At 42.2% G+C, this 16,549-nt stretch overlaps 1 protein-coding gene across 7 annotated transcripts in view; it reads right to left on the bottom strand.

The window, feature by feature from the left end:
• Window positions 1–15,313, bottom strand: part of SGPL1 (sphingosine-1-phosphate lyase 1) — a 55,154-nt gene extending 39,841 nt beyond the window's left edge. For 2 of the 7 annotated variants that reach the window (XM_012105225.5, XM_042240971.2), the window contains exons 1-2: window positions 15,156–15,279; window positions 14,340–14,401 (exon numbers count right to left, since the gene is read on the bottom strand). In XM_012105225.5, coding sequence (XP_011960615.1) covers window positions 14,340–14,366 — 27 coding nt within the window. In that variant the 5' untranslated portion in view covers window positions 14,367–14,401; window positions 15,156–15,279. The other 5 variants (XM_012105228.4, XM_042240970.2, XM_015104412.4 and 2 more) reach the window with 4 other exon arrangements.
• Between the last annotated feature and the right edge of the window lie 1,236 nt (window positions 15,314–16,549).

Raw genomic sequence — 16,549 nt, 5'->3', positions numbered from 1 at the left:
TGAAAACTTTTTATTCCTTTAGGTCAGGAGCAGGCATCCAGTGAAGACAGATGCTGATTATGTCAACTGTCAACTCTGAGCACCGCTCTTCTAAAATACATCAAAAAAGACATTATGGGGAGCTTCAACCTAGCAGAGAATACTGAAATACATGCAACTAAGTTCAACAAGCAAAAGGCACAGACTGAGGGATACAGTGCGTGCCCAGTTGTGTCCAACTCTTTTCAATCCCATGGACTTAGTCCTCCGCACTCCTCTGTCCATGGGATTTTCCAGGCAAGAACACTGGAGCAGGTTGCCATTTCCTTCTCCAGAGGATCTTCCTGACCCAGGGATCGAACTGGCATCTCCCATGTGTTTTGTATTGGCAAGCAGATTCTTTACCACTGAGCCACCAGTGTTTTCTTGGTAAATACGACCTCAGGCTGAGGGATGTGGGGGGAAAGCACTCCACAAATTTGAGCATCTAATGTTGCCAAATCTGCAATGAACTCCCAGAGTCTCTTACAGTCAGTAGCTAAAGGACTTACTGTGCACATGTACACAAAGTTACCTGTCAAAGTAGAAAAGAACTTCATCATCCTCTTAAGACCAGAAAGGACCCCCTGGATAATACGCAAGGTCTAGTAGGAATAGGAGAAGGGGACGACAGAGGATGAGATGGTTGGATGGCATCACCGACTCGATGGACATGGGTTTGGGCGGACTCCAGGAGTTGGTGATGGACAGGGAGGCCTGGTGTGCTGTGGTTCATGGGGTCGCAAAGAGTCGGACACAACTGAGCAACTGAACTGAACTGAGTGGGAATAATCCCACATTCTTCACATAAAAAGGAGAATTCTTGACTTCCCTGAGCAACTGGGGAAGAAGTCAGTCATCTAGGTTTCTCTCTTCCCGTAATTCTTTTACTAATAGGATTATCTACCTACCTTTGTCAAGAGTTAAAATAGCTAGACTTTCCAAATTATAACTAGTTACAGAAATCCCCTCCCTTGAATAACAGTCACACAGCTATTAGAGATGAGAAATACTGAACACATGCCCAAAAGTGTGACCTAAGTAAACCACAAGGGCTACTTCTCTGCAACTTTCTAACAAGTAACAATGTTCAAAAAAATAAACTAGAGACGTATCCCTGGGTCTCTGACTGATCCTCAACTGATACAAACACTTTTAGAATGTCTGCTTTCAAAATCTAGTCATGAAGGAGCTACTTTTTAAAACTGAAGACTTTAAATTTTAAATGAATACTTGGAAGACTTTCAGACTTTTTGGATAATCTGTTGAAAGTGTAGGAGAAAATGTGTGCTTCCAGTGAAAAAGTATATACTGTCAAGGACGCCCCTCTGAGTTACTGGATTCTGGTTATATGTAAGTTGTTTTACAGGTTTGGACTTCGCAGGTGGCTCAGTGGTAATGAGACGCAGGTTTGATCCCTGGGTCAGGAAGAGCCCTTGGAGGAGGGCATGGCAACCCACTCCAGTATCCCTGCCTGGAGAATCCCAAGGACAGAGGAGCCTGGTGGGCTACAGTCCATAGGGTTACAAAGAGTCAGACACGTACAAGCTGTAGATAAGATAGTAATGCAGACTGCTCTTAATGTATATCTGCATGACCAGCAAAGGCTCAATGACCTCCCTTCTCCACTATGGAAGAAACTGTTTTGGCTCTATTTGTATATTCGTTTCAATACTCCTGAACTACAAATGTGTTGGTTCGCTGGACTTCTCTTTTGAACACTGTAAGTAGAAGTGTGTATTTGTTTCATACCTGTACGAGTGTTGCAACTTTACCTTCTGGGGGAAATTATCATTTAACAAAAGCTAAATGTTCTCAGTCCCCTATGCTCCCCCATCAAAAAATGCTTAGGAATATAAAATCTCGCAGATAATTACAAAGGGTTCAGGGCATCCTAAAGGCCAGTCCCTGGGGTTATAGTCCTCAGGTTAATAACTCCTCTAATATGACAAACTATCCTATCGTATAAAGCAAACCCAAGACTTCTATGTTTCCTGCAGGTGAGAACAAAATAGAAACACTGAATATATCCATTACTTAAAATTCTTCAGGAAAAGCCTCACGCCTTGATGTTCTGATCCAAGCTACAACATGGATGAATCTTGAAAACATCATGCTAAGTGAAAAAAGCCAATTATAAAACACCACATAGTATATAATTCTATTTATAAGAAATGTTCTGAACAAGAAAATTTATCAACAAAAAGTAGTCTGGTATTTGTTCAAGACTAGGAGGCTGGGAGGAAGTTACTACTAAAGAGTAAGGGGTTTCTTTTGAAAATGTTCTAAAATTGTGGTGATGGTTTCACAAACTCTGTGAATACACTAAAAACCACTGGATTGTATACTTTAAAAGACAAAAAACCATTATGACTCAGCAATTCCATTTATGTTCACCAAATGTTCTCTCAGCTAAGACCAACCACCTAAATTGTTTGTATTCATAGACTTAAAAAAAAAAAGTCTTTCTGAAAAAAAGCTTCCATATGACCAAAGAGAGCAGAAGCTTTGCAATTCCAAAAACAGAGATTAAAGCTCTGGGCTCCAAATGAAAGGATCCGTAAGTGTCTAAAAACAATGAAGAAATCTGTAGAGTAATTATGTACAAACTAGACAAGAAGGATCACTACTGTTTAAAGGTATCATTCTGAGAGTTCATAAACAGAATTACTAACTGCTAAAACGATGAAATTTTTTTAAAACATCTGTTGTTTTTTTATGAATACATACTCCAGCCACTATCCAGGATATCTGAAAAGGACACCCACCTCTGAGTACTGTCCTGAACTTATACCTCATCACGACTCCTGTGGACTCAGAGTTGTGTTAATAGTGTTTCACAGGCCACTGTTGCATCCTAGAAAGTCTGGATAGTGTTCAAAGGCTTCTACTCTAATTCTAGCTCTAACTTAGAAGCTGTGTGACCTTCGGTAGTTACTGAACCTCTATGCAACTGGATTTTCCTCATCTGCAAAAACCGATGCCATCGTTATAATTCAACAAAAAAAGTCACAAGAAAATAATAATTCAAGGGTTGCTGTGAATCTTAAATGCAGTAAGGTAATGAGCAAACAGCTTCAGATAATACACACTTAACTAAGTATCTGATGAGTGAATTCTCTGGTGATAAACATTTTCCTTTCCTTTTCATAAGCAGCAAGGAAAAGTGACCTTTGCAAGTTTCCAAGCAAAGCCACAGAGGCAGAGCTTTAAGAGGCTTTACAGAGTTTGATTCCCATGCCTATGCTGTATTTTCTTACAGACGATGCTAATAAATGCAGGTAAATAGTAAGCTGCCCCTCGGTTTTGTAAGACAGATGTTAAGTCGTCTTATTGCCTTCATCAATTGAATTCAATCAGAAGGTTGCAAGTGTCCCCTTCTGTTCCAAGAAAACCAGATTAAACCAGTTACCTATTAATAATTATGTTTACAGATCATAAACCTGATTTCAGTCATCCAGATAGACTGCTGCTGACTGCTGCAGTCATGATTTGTGGAACATCTGAAACCTTATTAAAAAAAAGGGCTAGGTAATGTAATCCTAGCCTTTCTTTCACCGTGGCTGTGACACAACTCAACCATGAGCAGGGCCACAAAGGCATTCTCATATTTGTCCTCAATTCCATCCCATTAAAATTTGAAACGAGTATCAATTTGCCTCAGCTCTCTCAAAGACTCAGCAGCCCATTAAGAGGAGAACTCAAGATAGGATCAATGAATTCCTTTTTAGACTCATCAGCCAAAATGCAATTCAAAGGACTGAATTCAAATGCCTCGCAGTAAAAGTCTCCAAAGAGACAGGTCTTCTCACTACCGAGCATGAAGTGTAAATATTCCACAACTCCTACTTAGGTTCCAAAGAGTTCCAAAGGACTATATTTCACCCTTGGAATTTGCTGCTGCTGCTGCTGCTGCTGCTGCTAAGTCACTTCAGTCGTGTCCGACTCTGTGTGACCCCATAGACAGCAGCCCACCAGGCTCCTCCATCCATGGGATTCTCCAGGCAAGAACACTGGAGTGGGTTGCCATTTCCTTCTCCAATGCGTGAAAGTGAAAAGTCAAAGTGAAGTCGCTCAGTCGTGTCCAACTCTTCGCGACCCCATGGACTGCAGCCAACCAGGCTCCTCCACCCATGGGATTTTCCAGGCAAGAGTACTGGAGTGGGGTGCCATCGCCGTCTCCGGAATTAACTGCTACAAATGGTGTTTTACAAATCTAAACTTTTAATATTCAAAAAAGACCAAGTTTGCTTGTTTTTCCCATCAAATGTTTATTAATATTTACAGACTAGATAAGAATGCAGAGAAAAGAAAGGGCGTAATCACATTTTAAAAGTACCTGCATTGCTCCAGGAAAGTTCTCAAAGCTCTCTCCACTGTCTAGTATGCAGGTAACCAAAAGTGAAGACTTTTTGCCCAAAGCTAAATTCAAAAGTTACATATTAAGAAAACATAGGAGTAGCAACTGGTACAACCACTTTAGAAACCTGTTTGGCAGTATACCTCGTGACCCAACAACCGTACCCAACAACTGTATTTATGGTTACTAAAGGATAGGTTCAAAAATGCTGCAATGTCACTGATAACAGCCCAAAAATAGAGACATAAATGTTTGTCAATTATAGGATGAATAAATTGTGATATTTCATACACTGTACAACTGCATAGCAATAATTTTTTAAAAATCTTCCTACACAGGACCATGGATGAAATTCACAGATACAATCAACATCAGAGGGAAAAAGACATTAATGAAAGATAATGTATGTTTCCATTTACACAAAGTTGAAAAATCTTCAGAACCACCTATCGTGAGAAGAGTGACCACCTTTGGCAGGCATCAAGTGGGAGGGAAATGAGGAGCTTGCTGCGAGGCTGGACACTTCTCACATCTTGATCTGGGCAATGAGGACATGTATCCATATGCCCACATAATTAAGCCTAGGGCCCTTTACTGTATACAAGTGATACCTCCCAAAAAGAAAACTCTATGGCCTGGAGAACAGACTTGGCAGAGTGCTCTGAAGCTCCTGCCTCTACAACAGCTTAGTCATTCATTCACCAAAAATTTATAGTTTGCCTACTTCGTAACAAAAAGCTCATGTGGCTATGTTATATTAAGTCAAAAAGCATTGTTAGATAAAAATTGTAGCTTACTAGGTAAGATGTAACAATTTTAAATCTATTATGTACCTAGTAAGAAAACATCAAATTATGTACAACAAAATCTAACAGAACTACAAGAGGAAACAGATAAATAATAAGGTATAAGATTCAAAGAGGCATCCACAAAACAGGAAATCCAAACAATCAATAAGCATTTAAAGGACACAACGTCATTAGTAATCAGGGAAATGTGCAAGGAAAGCAATTAGATTTCAACCCTACTGGACTGGTAAATAAATTTAAAACCTTTTAAATATCAAGTTTGTCAAGCTCTGTAGAAACAAGAACTTGCATATAATGCTGCTAGGAGTCCTAGACTGTATCAACCTCTTTGAAAAAGTTTGGCATTATCTAGGGAAGTTAAGGATATATACTGTTTAGAATCCACCAATTCCACTACTAGGAATAAATCCCAGAAAAACTCTTTAACACTTGTGATCATCTGTCGTATACAAGAATGTTTGTAACAGTAATCGTCGAAAAAGTCCCAGATTGGAAACAGTCCAAATATCTATCTTCAGTGGTACGGCAAATAAACTGTGACAATCGTGCATTGCTTATGCTGTAATGAAATGCTAGACAACAATGAAAATGAAGGAACTAAACTATGAACTACACGCAACAACATGGATGAGTCACAAATACTGATACAGGAAAACCATCAAAAACACGTATAAATCATTTAATGCAATCCCTTGTCAAATTATCAGTGGTATTTTTCACAGAACTAGGACAAAAAAATTTTAGCTTGTATGGAAACATAAAAGACCCCGAATAGCCAAAACATTCTTGAGAAAGAAGAATGAACTGGGAGAATCACACTCCCTGACTTCAGACTATACTACAAAGCTACAGTAATCAAAACAGTATGGTGCTGGCACAAAAAGAGACATATAGATCAATGGAACACAACAGAAAGCCCAGAAATAAACCCACACACTTATGGCCAATTAATCTACAACAAAGGAGGCAAGAATACACAATGATGAAAAGACAGTCTCTTCAATAAGTGGCGGGGGAAAACAGGACAGCAACATGTAAAAGAATGAAATTAGAAAACTCCCTAACACCATACACAAAATAAACTCTAAATGGATTAAAAACCTAAATGTAAGACCAGATACTATAAAACTCCTAGAGGAAAACACAGGCAGAACACTCTTTGACATAAATTGCAGCATTATTTTTTTGGACCTGTCCCCTAGATAAACAGATACAAAAACAAACAAATGGGACCTAATTAAAACTTAAAAGCTTTTGCACAGCAGAAGAAACCATAAACAAAACAAAAAGATAACCTATGGACTGGAAGAAAATATTTGTAAATGACACTACTCAACAAGGGATTAGTTTCCAAAATACACAAACAGCTCATGCAGCTTAAATATAAAAAAAAACCAAACCACTCAAAAAATGGGCAGAAGCTCTGAATAGACATTTTTCCAAAATACACATATACAAAAATGTTCATAACAGTAATCTTCAAAAAAATCCCAGATTTTCTGGAAACAGCCCAAATATCTATCTTCAGGGATAGGATAAATAAATTGTGGTAATCATATATTGATTATGCTATAATGAAATATTATGCAACAATAAAAATGAATCAACCATGAACAGATGGCCAACAGGCACACAAAAAGATGCTCATTATGTCTAATTATTAGGAAAACGCAAATTAAAATTACAATGACGTATATAACAGAACGGTTAACATCAAATACTCTACAAATAATACATGCTGGAGAGAGTGTAGAGAAAAGGGAACCCTCGTACACTGTTGGTGGGAATGTAAATTGGTGCATCCACTATGGAGAATACTAGGGAAGTGTCTTAAAAAACTAAAAATGTAGTTATGTGATCCCCCAATCACACTCCTGGACATATATCTGGAGAAAATTCTAATTCAAAAAGATACATTCACCTCAGTGTTCATCACAGCACTATTTACAACAGCCAAAGCATGGAAGCAACCTAAACACCCATGAACAGATGAATGGCTGAAACAATGTGGTACATACGTAATGGAATACTACTCAGCCATAGGAAAAGAATGCAGTAACGCCATCTGCAGCATCATGGGGGGACCTAGGGATTACCGCATTAAATGAAGTAAGACAAAGACAAATACCATATGACATCACTTATAAGTGGAGTCTAAAAAATGATTCAAATGAGCTTATCTACAAAACAGAAATAAGACACACAGACACAGAAAACAAACTAATGGGTACCAAAGGGGACAGTGGGGACAGAAAGGATAAATTAGAAGCTTGGGATTAACATATACACACTACTGTATATAAAATAAACAACCAAGACCTACTGTGTAGCACAAGGAAATATATTCAGTATCTTGTAATAGCTGATAATTGACAAGAATCTGAAATATAAATGGATATGCATATCTCTCTCTATATATGCTACTGCTGCTAAGTCGCTTCAGTCGTGCCCGCCTCTATGCGACCCCATAGATGGCAGCTCACCAGGCTCCCCCGTCCCTGGGATTCTCCAGGCAAGAACACTGGAGTGGGTTGCCATTTCCTTCTCCAATCTCTCTCTACATAAAAATGTATATATATGTAACTGAATCACTTTGCTGTACACCAGGAACAAACCTAACATTGTACATTAACTATACTTCAATTTTTTAATGGTTAAAAAAATACATATAAATCCATTTGTAGCAAGTTGAAAAATAAAACTAAAATTAGAGATGCACAAATAGGTGGTAACACAATTTTTTTCTTAAACAGCAAGGGAATAACTATTCTCCAAAATCAGGACAGTGGAGTAGTTTCCCTAGAGGAAAGGCAAGGAGGTGTTACCAGGGTGGGGAACACAGGCTTGGGGGTAGATATTCTATTTCCTAACCCAGGTGGTAGATACATGATTGTTTCCTTTATTATTATTCTTTAAAATAAGGATAAGCGCTTCATTGGGGCTTCCCTGGTGGCTCAGACAGTAAAGAATCTGCCTGCAATGCAGGAGGATCCAGGATCTTAGATCAGGAAGATTCCCCTGGAGGAAGAGACGGCAATCCACTCCAGTATTCTTGCCAGGAGAATCCCATGGAAAGAGGAGCCTAGAGAGCTACAGTCCACGGGATCACACAGAGTCAAACATGACTGAGTGACTAATACCTTCACATGCTTTATACAGGTTTGTTTGTATAATAAGTTAAGAATACAGGCAAGCTCTTCTTCCCTTTCCACTTCCTGCCAAATGAAACGCGAACCTAACAGCTCAAGCTCCAAGCAGCTGTTCTGATCCCAAAGGGATGCACTCTGAGCAGTGGAACTTCCTCAAATAATTAGGAATAATGGTTATCGGTCATCAACTGTCTACTCTGGATTTCTCTTACTTTAGAAAAATTTACTTCCATCTTAAAAATCTCTGATACTTTAGATTTTTCTCTTCTATTCAGCCAAACCTAATCCTGATACATTCTGTGATTTGGACAAATAAAAAACTTTCTAACAATTAAAGCTGTCCGACAATGGAAAGGACTCCCCGAGAAAGCCTTCTGCACCCACTCCTGGCCAGGCATCCTAGGAGGGCTTCCCACGCGGCAAGGTAAGTGGCAATGAAGGGCTTCTAAAGGCCCTCTGGCAATTAAGACTCTAAGGCTACTATGGAAACAAACTGGCTCTGAAGTTGTGGCAACTGTGCTTCTGGGGATCTACGCCTCTGTTATAAACGAGAACATTTCTTTTCTATAATGTTCCCTGACCTGCGTTCTTCAAGACTCTGCTCAAACACTGTCTTCTCAGCCTATCTTTCAAAACTAACCTGAGGGTTTTCCTGGTGGCTCAGTGGTAAAGAATCCACTTGCCAATGCGGGAGACACGGGTTTGATCCCTGATCCGGGAAGATCCCACATGCCGGGAGCAACTAAGCCTGCGCGCCACATGCCCTGGAGCCCCCGCTCCATGACAAGAGAAGCCACTGCAATGCGAAGCTCAAGCACCACAGCTGGAGAGCCAGCCCCTGGCTGCCGCAACTGGAGCAACGGAGACCCAGCACAGCCAAGAATAAACTAAGGAAGAAAACCCAGAAACTAACTTGACCTTGATTTCAGCATCCTGGGTATCCGATCCTCTACCCAACCTTCCCCAACTCCATTACGTGCCTCATGGGGCTGTCCTCTCGATTCAGTCACCCAGGTCCCCATGTCCTCTGGCTGCCAGTTGGGTTTGACAATGAAAACCTCCAGCAGAACATCTGAGGTGTTTATTTCCCTGGATCCCCTCCTGCTAGGCCACTGTTCGGAAGTGGCTCCATTCCCACAGCTTACCCTCTCTTTCAAGTCCCTCTCTTGCCCTTCCAGGCCTAAGAGAGCTAATTGCTCTTAACACCAACCCCTCTGGTGTTCCCTAACTCTGGGCACTCAAACTGCTGGAGTGCGCCAGGAGATAACAGACAGACCCAACAAATTATTTTCAGCCTGCACTGTTCCATCTCCCCCAGTGAATGGCTCCTTTCTCTCCCCTTATCCCTTAACATGGTTCTTCTCTCAGTAATTGCATTCTGTGTGCTTCCACATGTGGACCGATTCACTGCAAATCAGTCCCCTATGGAAAAGTCTCAATCCCAAGCTGATTCCCATTTCTGCCACCGATGTGAACAAACTGCATGTAATATCAGATTGTGCAAAACCTAATTAGGAAGGTATATGTTACTAAAAATTCCTGACACACAGACTGCAAAGTCAAGCCAAAGACTAGGATTCAGGGGTTATCTATTTATAACTTCCCCTTCCTTCACACCAAAAACTGGAGAAATTATCATACTTGTTATTATATTTTGCTTTATTTACAAAATTAGAACATCAAAACCAGTGCTCATCCTACAACGGCCACTCAAACTGTCAACAAAATTTCAAATGTCCTGCCTGTCCTCCCTCTCTTCTAGACAAGACTACAAATAAGACATCAGATGCAAATAACAGAAATGAGCTTTTACTGTCCATCTTTCAGTTTATTGCTTAAACTCCATTAGAGAGTCATTAAGAAAGCACCCCTGAAAAGGATTCAAGGGTCAAAGATAAAGCTCTAAGATCTGGAAAGATTTGATTTTTGAACCTGAAAAACAAAACTGAGATGGGTTTACTGCTTCCGAATCAAGAAAACAGTGCTGCAGAATTGTAGTAAAAGACAGCATTTCTTAGGAATTTTACCATGCTTCAGAAAATTATGCTCTCCAATGTATATTCCAGAGTAGTAGAGCTTGATCCATGGGCAAAATAACCCAACTACCACTGTGCTTATGCTCACTCACCTTAGTTGTGTCCGACTCTTTGCAATCCTATGGACTGTAGCCCTCCAGGCCCCTCTGTCCATGGGATCCTCTAGGCAAGAATACTGAACATCCAGGAGATATTCCTGACCCAAGGACCAAACCTGCCAACTCCTGCATTGCAGGTGGATTCTTAACTGCTGAGCCACCAGGGAAGCCCTTAAAAATGTCTCTGCTGCTGCTGCTGAGTCGCTTCAGTCGTGTCCGACTCTGTGCGACCCCATACACGGCAGCCCTCCAGGCTCCCCCATCCGTGGGATTCTCCAGGCAAGAACACTGGAGTGGGCTGCCATTTCCTTCTCCTAAAAATGTCTCTCAGTTCAGTTCAGTCGCTCAGTCGTGTCCGACTCTTTGTGACCCCATGAACTGCAGCACGCCAGGCCTCCCTGTCCATCACCATCTCCCGGAGTTCACTCAGACTCGCATCCATCAAGTCCGTGATGCCATCCAGCCATCTCATCCTGGGTCGTCCCCTTCTCCTCCTGCCCTCAGTCCCTCCCAGCATCAGAGTCTTTTCCAATGAGTCAACTCTTCGCATGAGGTGGCCAAAGTACTAGAGTTTCAGCTTTAGCATCATTCCTTCCAAAGAAATCCCAGACTGATCTCCTTCAGAATGGACTGGTTGGATCTCCTTGCAGTCCAAGGGACTCTCAAGAGTCTTCTCCAACAAATGTCTTTAGACATTGCCAAATGTCCTGGGGCCATGGCAGGGAGGGGAGCAAAAATTGCTCCTGGTTGAGAACCTCAACCCTAGATAAACAACTATCACTGAAACCCCACCCAGCACTACCACAGTGCATACAGTAACACTGCACCATCCCTTTAGGGGTCTAAAACCTAGACTTAGCTCTACAAAGTATCTTTTTCTTAAAATCTAGGAGCATTTTGCAACTCTCAAAGTGATCTAGCCCCTGAGCACTAGGAAGGAGGATAATATGGATAAAAAGAATGGTTGCTAAAGTGGTGAAAGATTGCTAAAAGATTTCCAGACTTGAATTCCCTCTGAAAGCACTGCAATTCTCAGATGAATGAATCCACTCACTCATTTTATTCTCTCTGAGACGTAAGTGGAAAGTATTACAGTCCACGGCATAAATGAGCAAATGGAAAAAAGGCAGGCTTACCACCTTAACGAAATGAGGACAAAATCAAGGACGGGAAAGCACCGAGGGCTGACAGCCCAGGAGTCCTCCTACGGAACCCTAGGCTTGTTACACATGGACTCCAGTTCACCTTCGAGTTATACTGCCCTCCACACAGTGGTATTCAACCTATCAGACCCAATGCCCTTTTCTGTAACTAATATTTCATAATGCCCTTTATTATGACATGAAACTCAAAGAATATAACATTATACCTATAGACATAACTTTTAAAAATGTCAATATAATGCCCCAACTGCAACATAAGAGAAAACAAACATGAAGATCTGTGTATTAAACATGTTATGTTCAGACAAGACTAGATCAGAAGCCAAAAGCACCCTCCCCAACTCTTCCAAAGTGCCCCCTTAGAGGGCAGAACTATTTCACTAATGCTCCACACAAACCTGCTCTCATCAGCCACAAAGTTCCGTAACTTCTTTGCCTTTCCGTGAAGACAACTTACAGGTGGCTTCACAAAGTAGACAAGAAAGAGGGTTTTTAAGACAGACTAACTGTGGTTAAAGCTCCACCACCTCATTGCTATGATACGCTAAGTCTGGTTTTTCATCTATAAAAGGAGAATGCCAGCATATTTTTCAAGGAATTTTAGGAAAATTAAATGAGTAATTTAAATTTAAATGAGTATCTATTTATGCACCTAATGCATAATATGTGCTTAATAAATGTTAGCTATCAGACTTACATTATTACTCCTGAATCCATCTCTTATTTATCTTAGCTTATGCCTATCTGATTCCCCCAGGAGAAAAGATGGATGACTGGATATTAATTTAGCAGAGATACTCTAAAAAGGATGCATGTACAATAAAAGTAAGAAATTGCATCATATAACTTGCGAGGTTGTTTCTAATTCTGAAATTCTACCATATGCTGCCCTATGCTGAGGTTATCTTCTATTAACTCGAGTCCTTTCTTTCCAGTTAGAGGGCCAAGAACATGTGTAATGCATCACACGATACAAAAGCAAGTACAGAGAAACACCTTGAACTCAGATCTTGACCAAATGTTTATAGCCTCCTCATTGAAAACCGAGCCCTGGTCACTGGTTCTTTACCATTTAGCACAGTACAGTCAAAGAAAGAAGGACAATTTTTCCATCAAGAGCACCTCAAGCAACATGTACAGTGTCTTCAGAGAGTGATGATTCTCACGGGCCAGCTGTTATTTATATGATTTAATTCCTTACACCAATGAGCAAAGCAACACCTATAAAAAGCTAGATTTTCAAATGAGGAAGTGAAAAGCAGTAGCGATAGCTAGAGAAATACCTCAAAACAAAACTGATTCCAAAGTTAATATTCTAAATAAAAGCACTCACTGCTCAGACTGCTAAAGGGAGCCCACAGGCCCAGGAAGTAATACACACATCTCTGGGTATGGAGTTATATTTTACTAACATATAGGAATCTTAATTTACATATACATACTAATTTATAAAAGAGAAAGAAATTGCCAATTATTGCAGATCATTCTGCAAGGTGCTAATAGTGGCTATTTCTGAATAGCGGAATTATTGGGGGCTGCTTCCTTTTATTAATAGCTTCCAATTCTTCTAACATAACTGCTCTTGTAATAAGAATTTAATATTACAGAACACAATTTATTATCTACTAACAATGTATGAAATTTGAGGCAAAAAAAAAAAACTATTTTAGGTGAACCCTTCATCTGAATCTTGAGTACCTGTCTATGTCTCCAAAGTCATCCTTGCTCCTCATCACAAACCAGAACTAGTCACAACTTGGTTGATCTCTCAACTTCTGCAGACCTTAGAGATTTTGACACTACAGGACATCAGCTGTGGATATTAAAAAAAAAAAAAAAAAACTCACTACTAGTTTCTGCCAACTTCCCAGTGACAGCTATCAACTCTCTGGGATAGTGACAGCAAGAGAGGGAAAGGAAATGTTTTCAAATTAATGTCTCATCAGATTCAAAGATGTAACATTAAAAACTAAACACATTGCTATTTGAAAATCATGGGTTCCTCACAATCCTCTCACTAACATCCTCTATGAAAAAAATAAAAATCAATAAAGAACTTCTATGGAATCTACAAATGTCCCAAGAATAAAACGTCATTTTGGTAAACACTCATTTGGCAATTCTATTTTCCCTGCTCACTGGGAAGGAAAAAAAAAAAAAATACCAGCACAGAAAGATCTCAAGAGAAGAGAGGAAAAAAACAGCCTCTACCAAAACAGGCCAACTCCTCACCACAACAGAAGAAAATAAATTCAAACTAGCTCAATTCAGCAATTAGCAACTTATTATATACAGAGCACCATGACAGGTGTTTATCATCTCTAAACAAATAAGACAAGATATCTGCCTTCCAGGGAATAACTCTAGTCTGGGAAACTAACACTTATAAACTAATATATGGCAGATCCAGACAAAACTTCATTGACGTTTTAAAACGGTTCTGGTAGTATACGAAGAGAGAGATTAAAATCAACTGCGAGAATTTTGCAAAAATTCTTCATATTCATTAAATAAATATATATATTCATACATTTATTTCAGTCACTACCCATCTAATTATTAAATCCAAAATAAAAGGAGGCAGAAACTGTCAGCTATCAAAGGCAAGCATCCGAGATTAAATCTACACATTCATCCTTTGGACTAAAAATAAAACATACTGGACAAGTGCCTTACAACAAGAAAGATATTTGGAAAAGGACTCACCAACGACATTAGGTCTGTACTGGGCATTTTCCTCTCCCAGACGTGCTTTCAGTGTCTCCCCTCTGCAAAAGGGAACCAGGTTTGTTTACTTTTAACGCTACAAACTGTCCCGCTGGCCCGCCTATATTCGCCAGAGCTGCAGAGAAATGGTTCTGTTCCCTCCTTGGAAAGCTCAGCTTTCACACTAAACAGAATTAAGAATCCTGCTGGCAGTCTGCTTCCCTCCCGCCGCTGACCAAACGCCACCAGAGCCAGCCCCCCTACAAAAGCAATTCCCTTCCAGGTAGATCCGAGGGAAACGCCCAGCCCGCAGCGGACAGAGGCCTCGCGGCCCGGAGCCCCGCCCACTCCAAACTAACCCGGCGGACCAGCGGCCGCTCCAGGCAGACCTGCCCCAGGGTCCAGCCTCCACTGGCCGCTCTTCAGAAACAAGCTGGCCTCGTTCTAGACTTCATCCCTCCCTCCACACAACCCTTTCCTCGCCGGGGAAGGATCGGCAAACCTGCCCACCGCGAGACCACTCCTACCGCGCCCGCGAGTGGAGTTTCATATCCGGCTCCGTCTCGGCCCTGGCGCGAACCTGGCATTCAACTCAAGACCTGGGGTGGCCTGCGCCCCTACCCTCAGCCCGAACCCGAGCCCGCCCCGAGGTGCTGGCCCCTCGGTCCGGCCCGGCCCTTCCAGCAGTCCTCACCCGCTCCGCCTCAGGGCCCCCCGCCGTCCCGACACTCCTCCTCCGCCCCGGCCAGGACCCGCCTCCCATTCAGTCCCGACTCTCTCCAAACCCAAACCAAAGCCCTCCTCCCCAGCGCAGACCCGTCTTCTTCCTCGGGGTCCGCGGCGGCCCAGTAAACCTTCTCTGCCGGGAGCCAGCGCCCGCGCTCCTGCCCTCCCGACACCCTCTAGCTGGCCTTCCCTCTCTTCACAGCGAGACCGACTCACCGGCCGCCGCCGAGATTAAAGATCCGGCCGCCGGCGGCCCCGCCCCTCCCCGCCCCGCCCGGAAATGGCCCCCGCGTTGCCCCCCGCCCGTTCCCCAGCTCTGGCGTGCGCGGCCCCGCCGCCGATCACGCGCACGCGGGGACTCGGGCGCCGGGCCCGCGTCCCCTCCGAGCCCCAGGGGGCGCGCGCGCCTCCTACTGGCCTGGCGGGGGCGGCACCAAACCCCACCTGGGAAGGTGGAACCAGCCCTCCCCATAAGGTCCCCCCGGCTTCGTCCGTCTCCTTTTTAAAACCAACTTACTGGTCACTTTTGGTGACTTGAAGCCCCTGAGAGAGTCAGCCTGCAGAGCACTGTACAAACTGATCCAGAACGTCGATTCAAGATGTGTCTCTAGAGAGGCTTCTGGGATTTCAGTGAGTGACTCAGAGATTTGCTCCTTGTCTCTTTCCTGAGACTTCTGTTGAGGTCAACGATGGGTGAAGAAAAGCGACAGGAAAAGGCTCCTTATTGGAAATGTCATCCCCATCCTTCCCTCTGCCCACAAAAAGGGAGAACAGGGACTATAGGTGTTGGGCAAAAATTCTATCAATACTACTTTATTTTCATGAGCAATGTTAGTGAAAGTACTCACCGGGATAGCAAAGGTCACCCGTCATTTCTAAAAGGACCAACTCTGAAGTCAGTTTCATGACTTGTCTGTGTTGTCACGACACTAATTCGGCAGAAGCAGAAGACAGGGTAGTCACTTGTAACTGATCAGTGATCTGCATACAGTATTTTTTCAACAAATTATTTAAATGACACCTACCTGGAATCTTGACATCTTAATAAAAAATGACACTTAAGGAGGGTACCGAATTCCATCCTCTTGCAAAATGTTGTCATGACACTAATTGGGGGGGGGAGGGGTTCATCAGTATTGTCATTACACTCATCTAGTGTTTTTAGGATGGAATTCCTTGTTATCACGCCTGCCCTTCTCTGCACAGCCCTTTTTGCACTTCCCAGTTTCCCAGATAGAATGGTCAAAATTCTGAAAGAGTCAAATAAGATCTCTCTGGGTTTCCCCAGCTTCACCTCCACCCATCAGAAGTCCTGGACATCTCTACTATCCAGAGCTCCTGAATCAGACACTAATAATGCCAGACCCTTAGCCCTTTTCCTGCTGTTGCCCAGTAGACATTCACTCTCTACTGTGTTGAAGGGTCAGAAAATGTCCTGGAACTTCCTGCCAATGCCTATTCATCAAGAGTAATTTGGGGGACTG

Source organism: Ovis aries, chromosome 25 (genome assembly GCF_016772045.2).
Source record: "Ovis aries strain OAR_USU_Benz2616 breed Rambouillet chromosome 25, ARS-UI_Ramb_v3.0, whole genome shotgun sequence".
Classification (NCBI taxonomy): Eukaryota; Metazoa; Chordata; class Mammalia; order Artiodactyla; family Bovidae; genus Ovis; species Ovis aries.
This window is presented reverse-complemented; position numbering and strand designations above follow the sequence as displayed.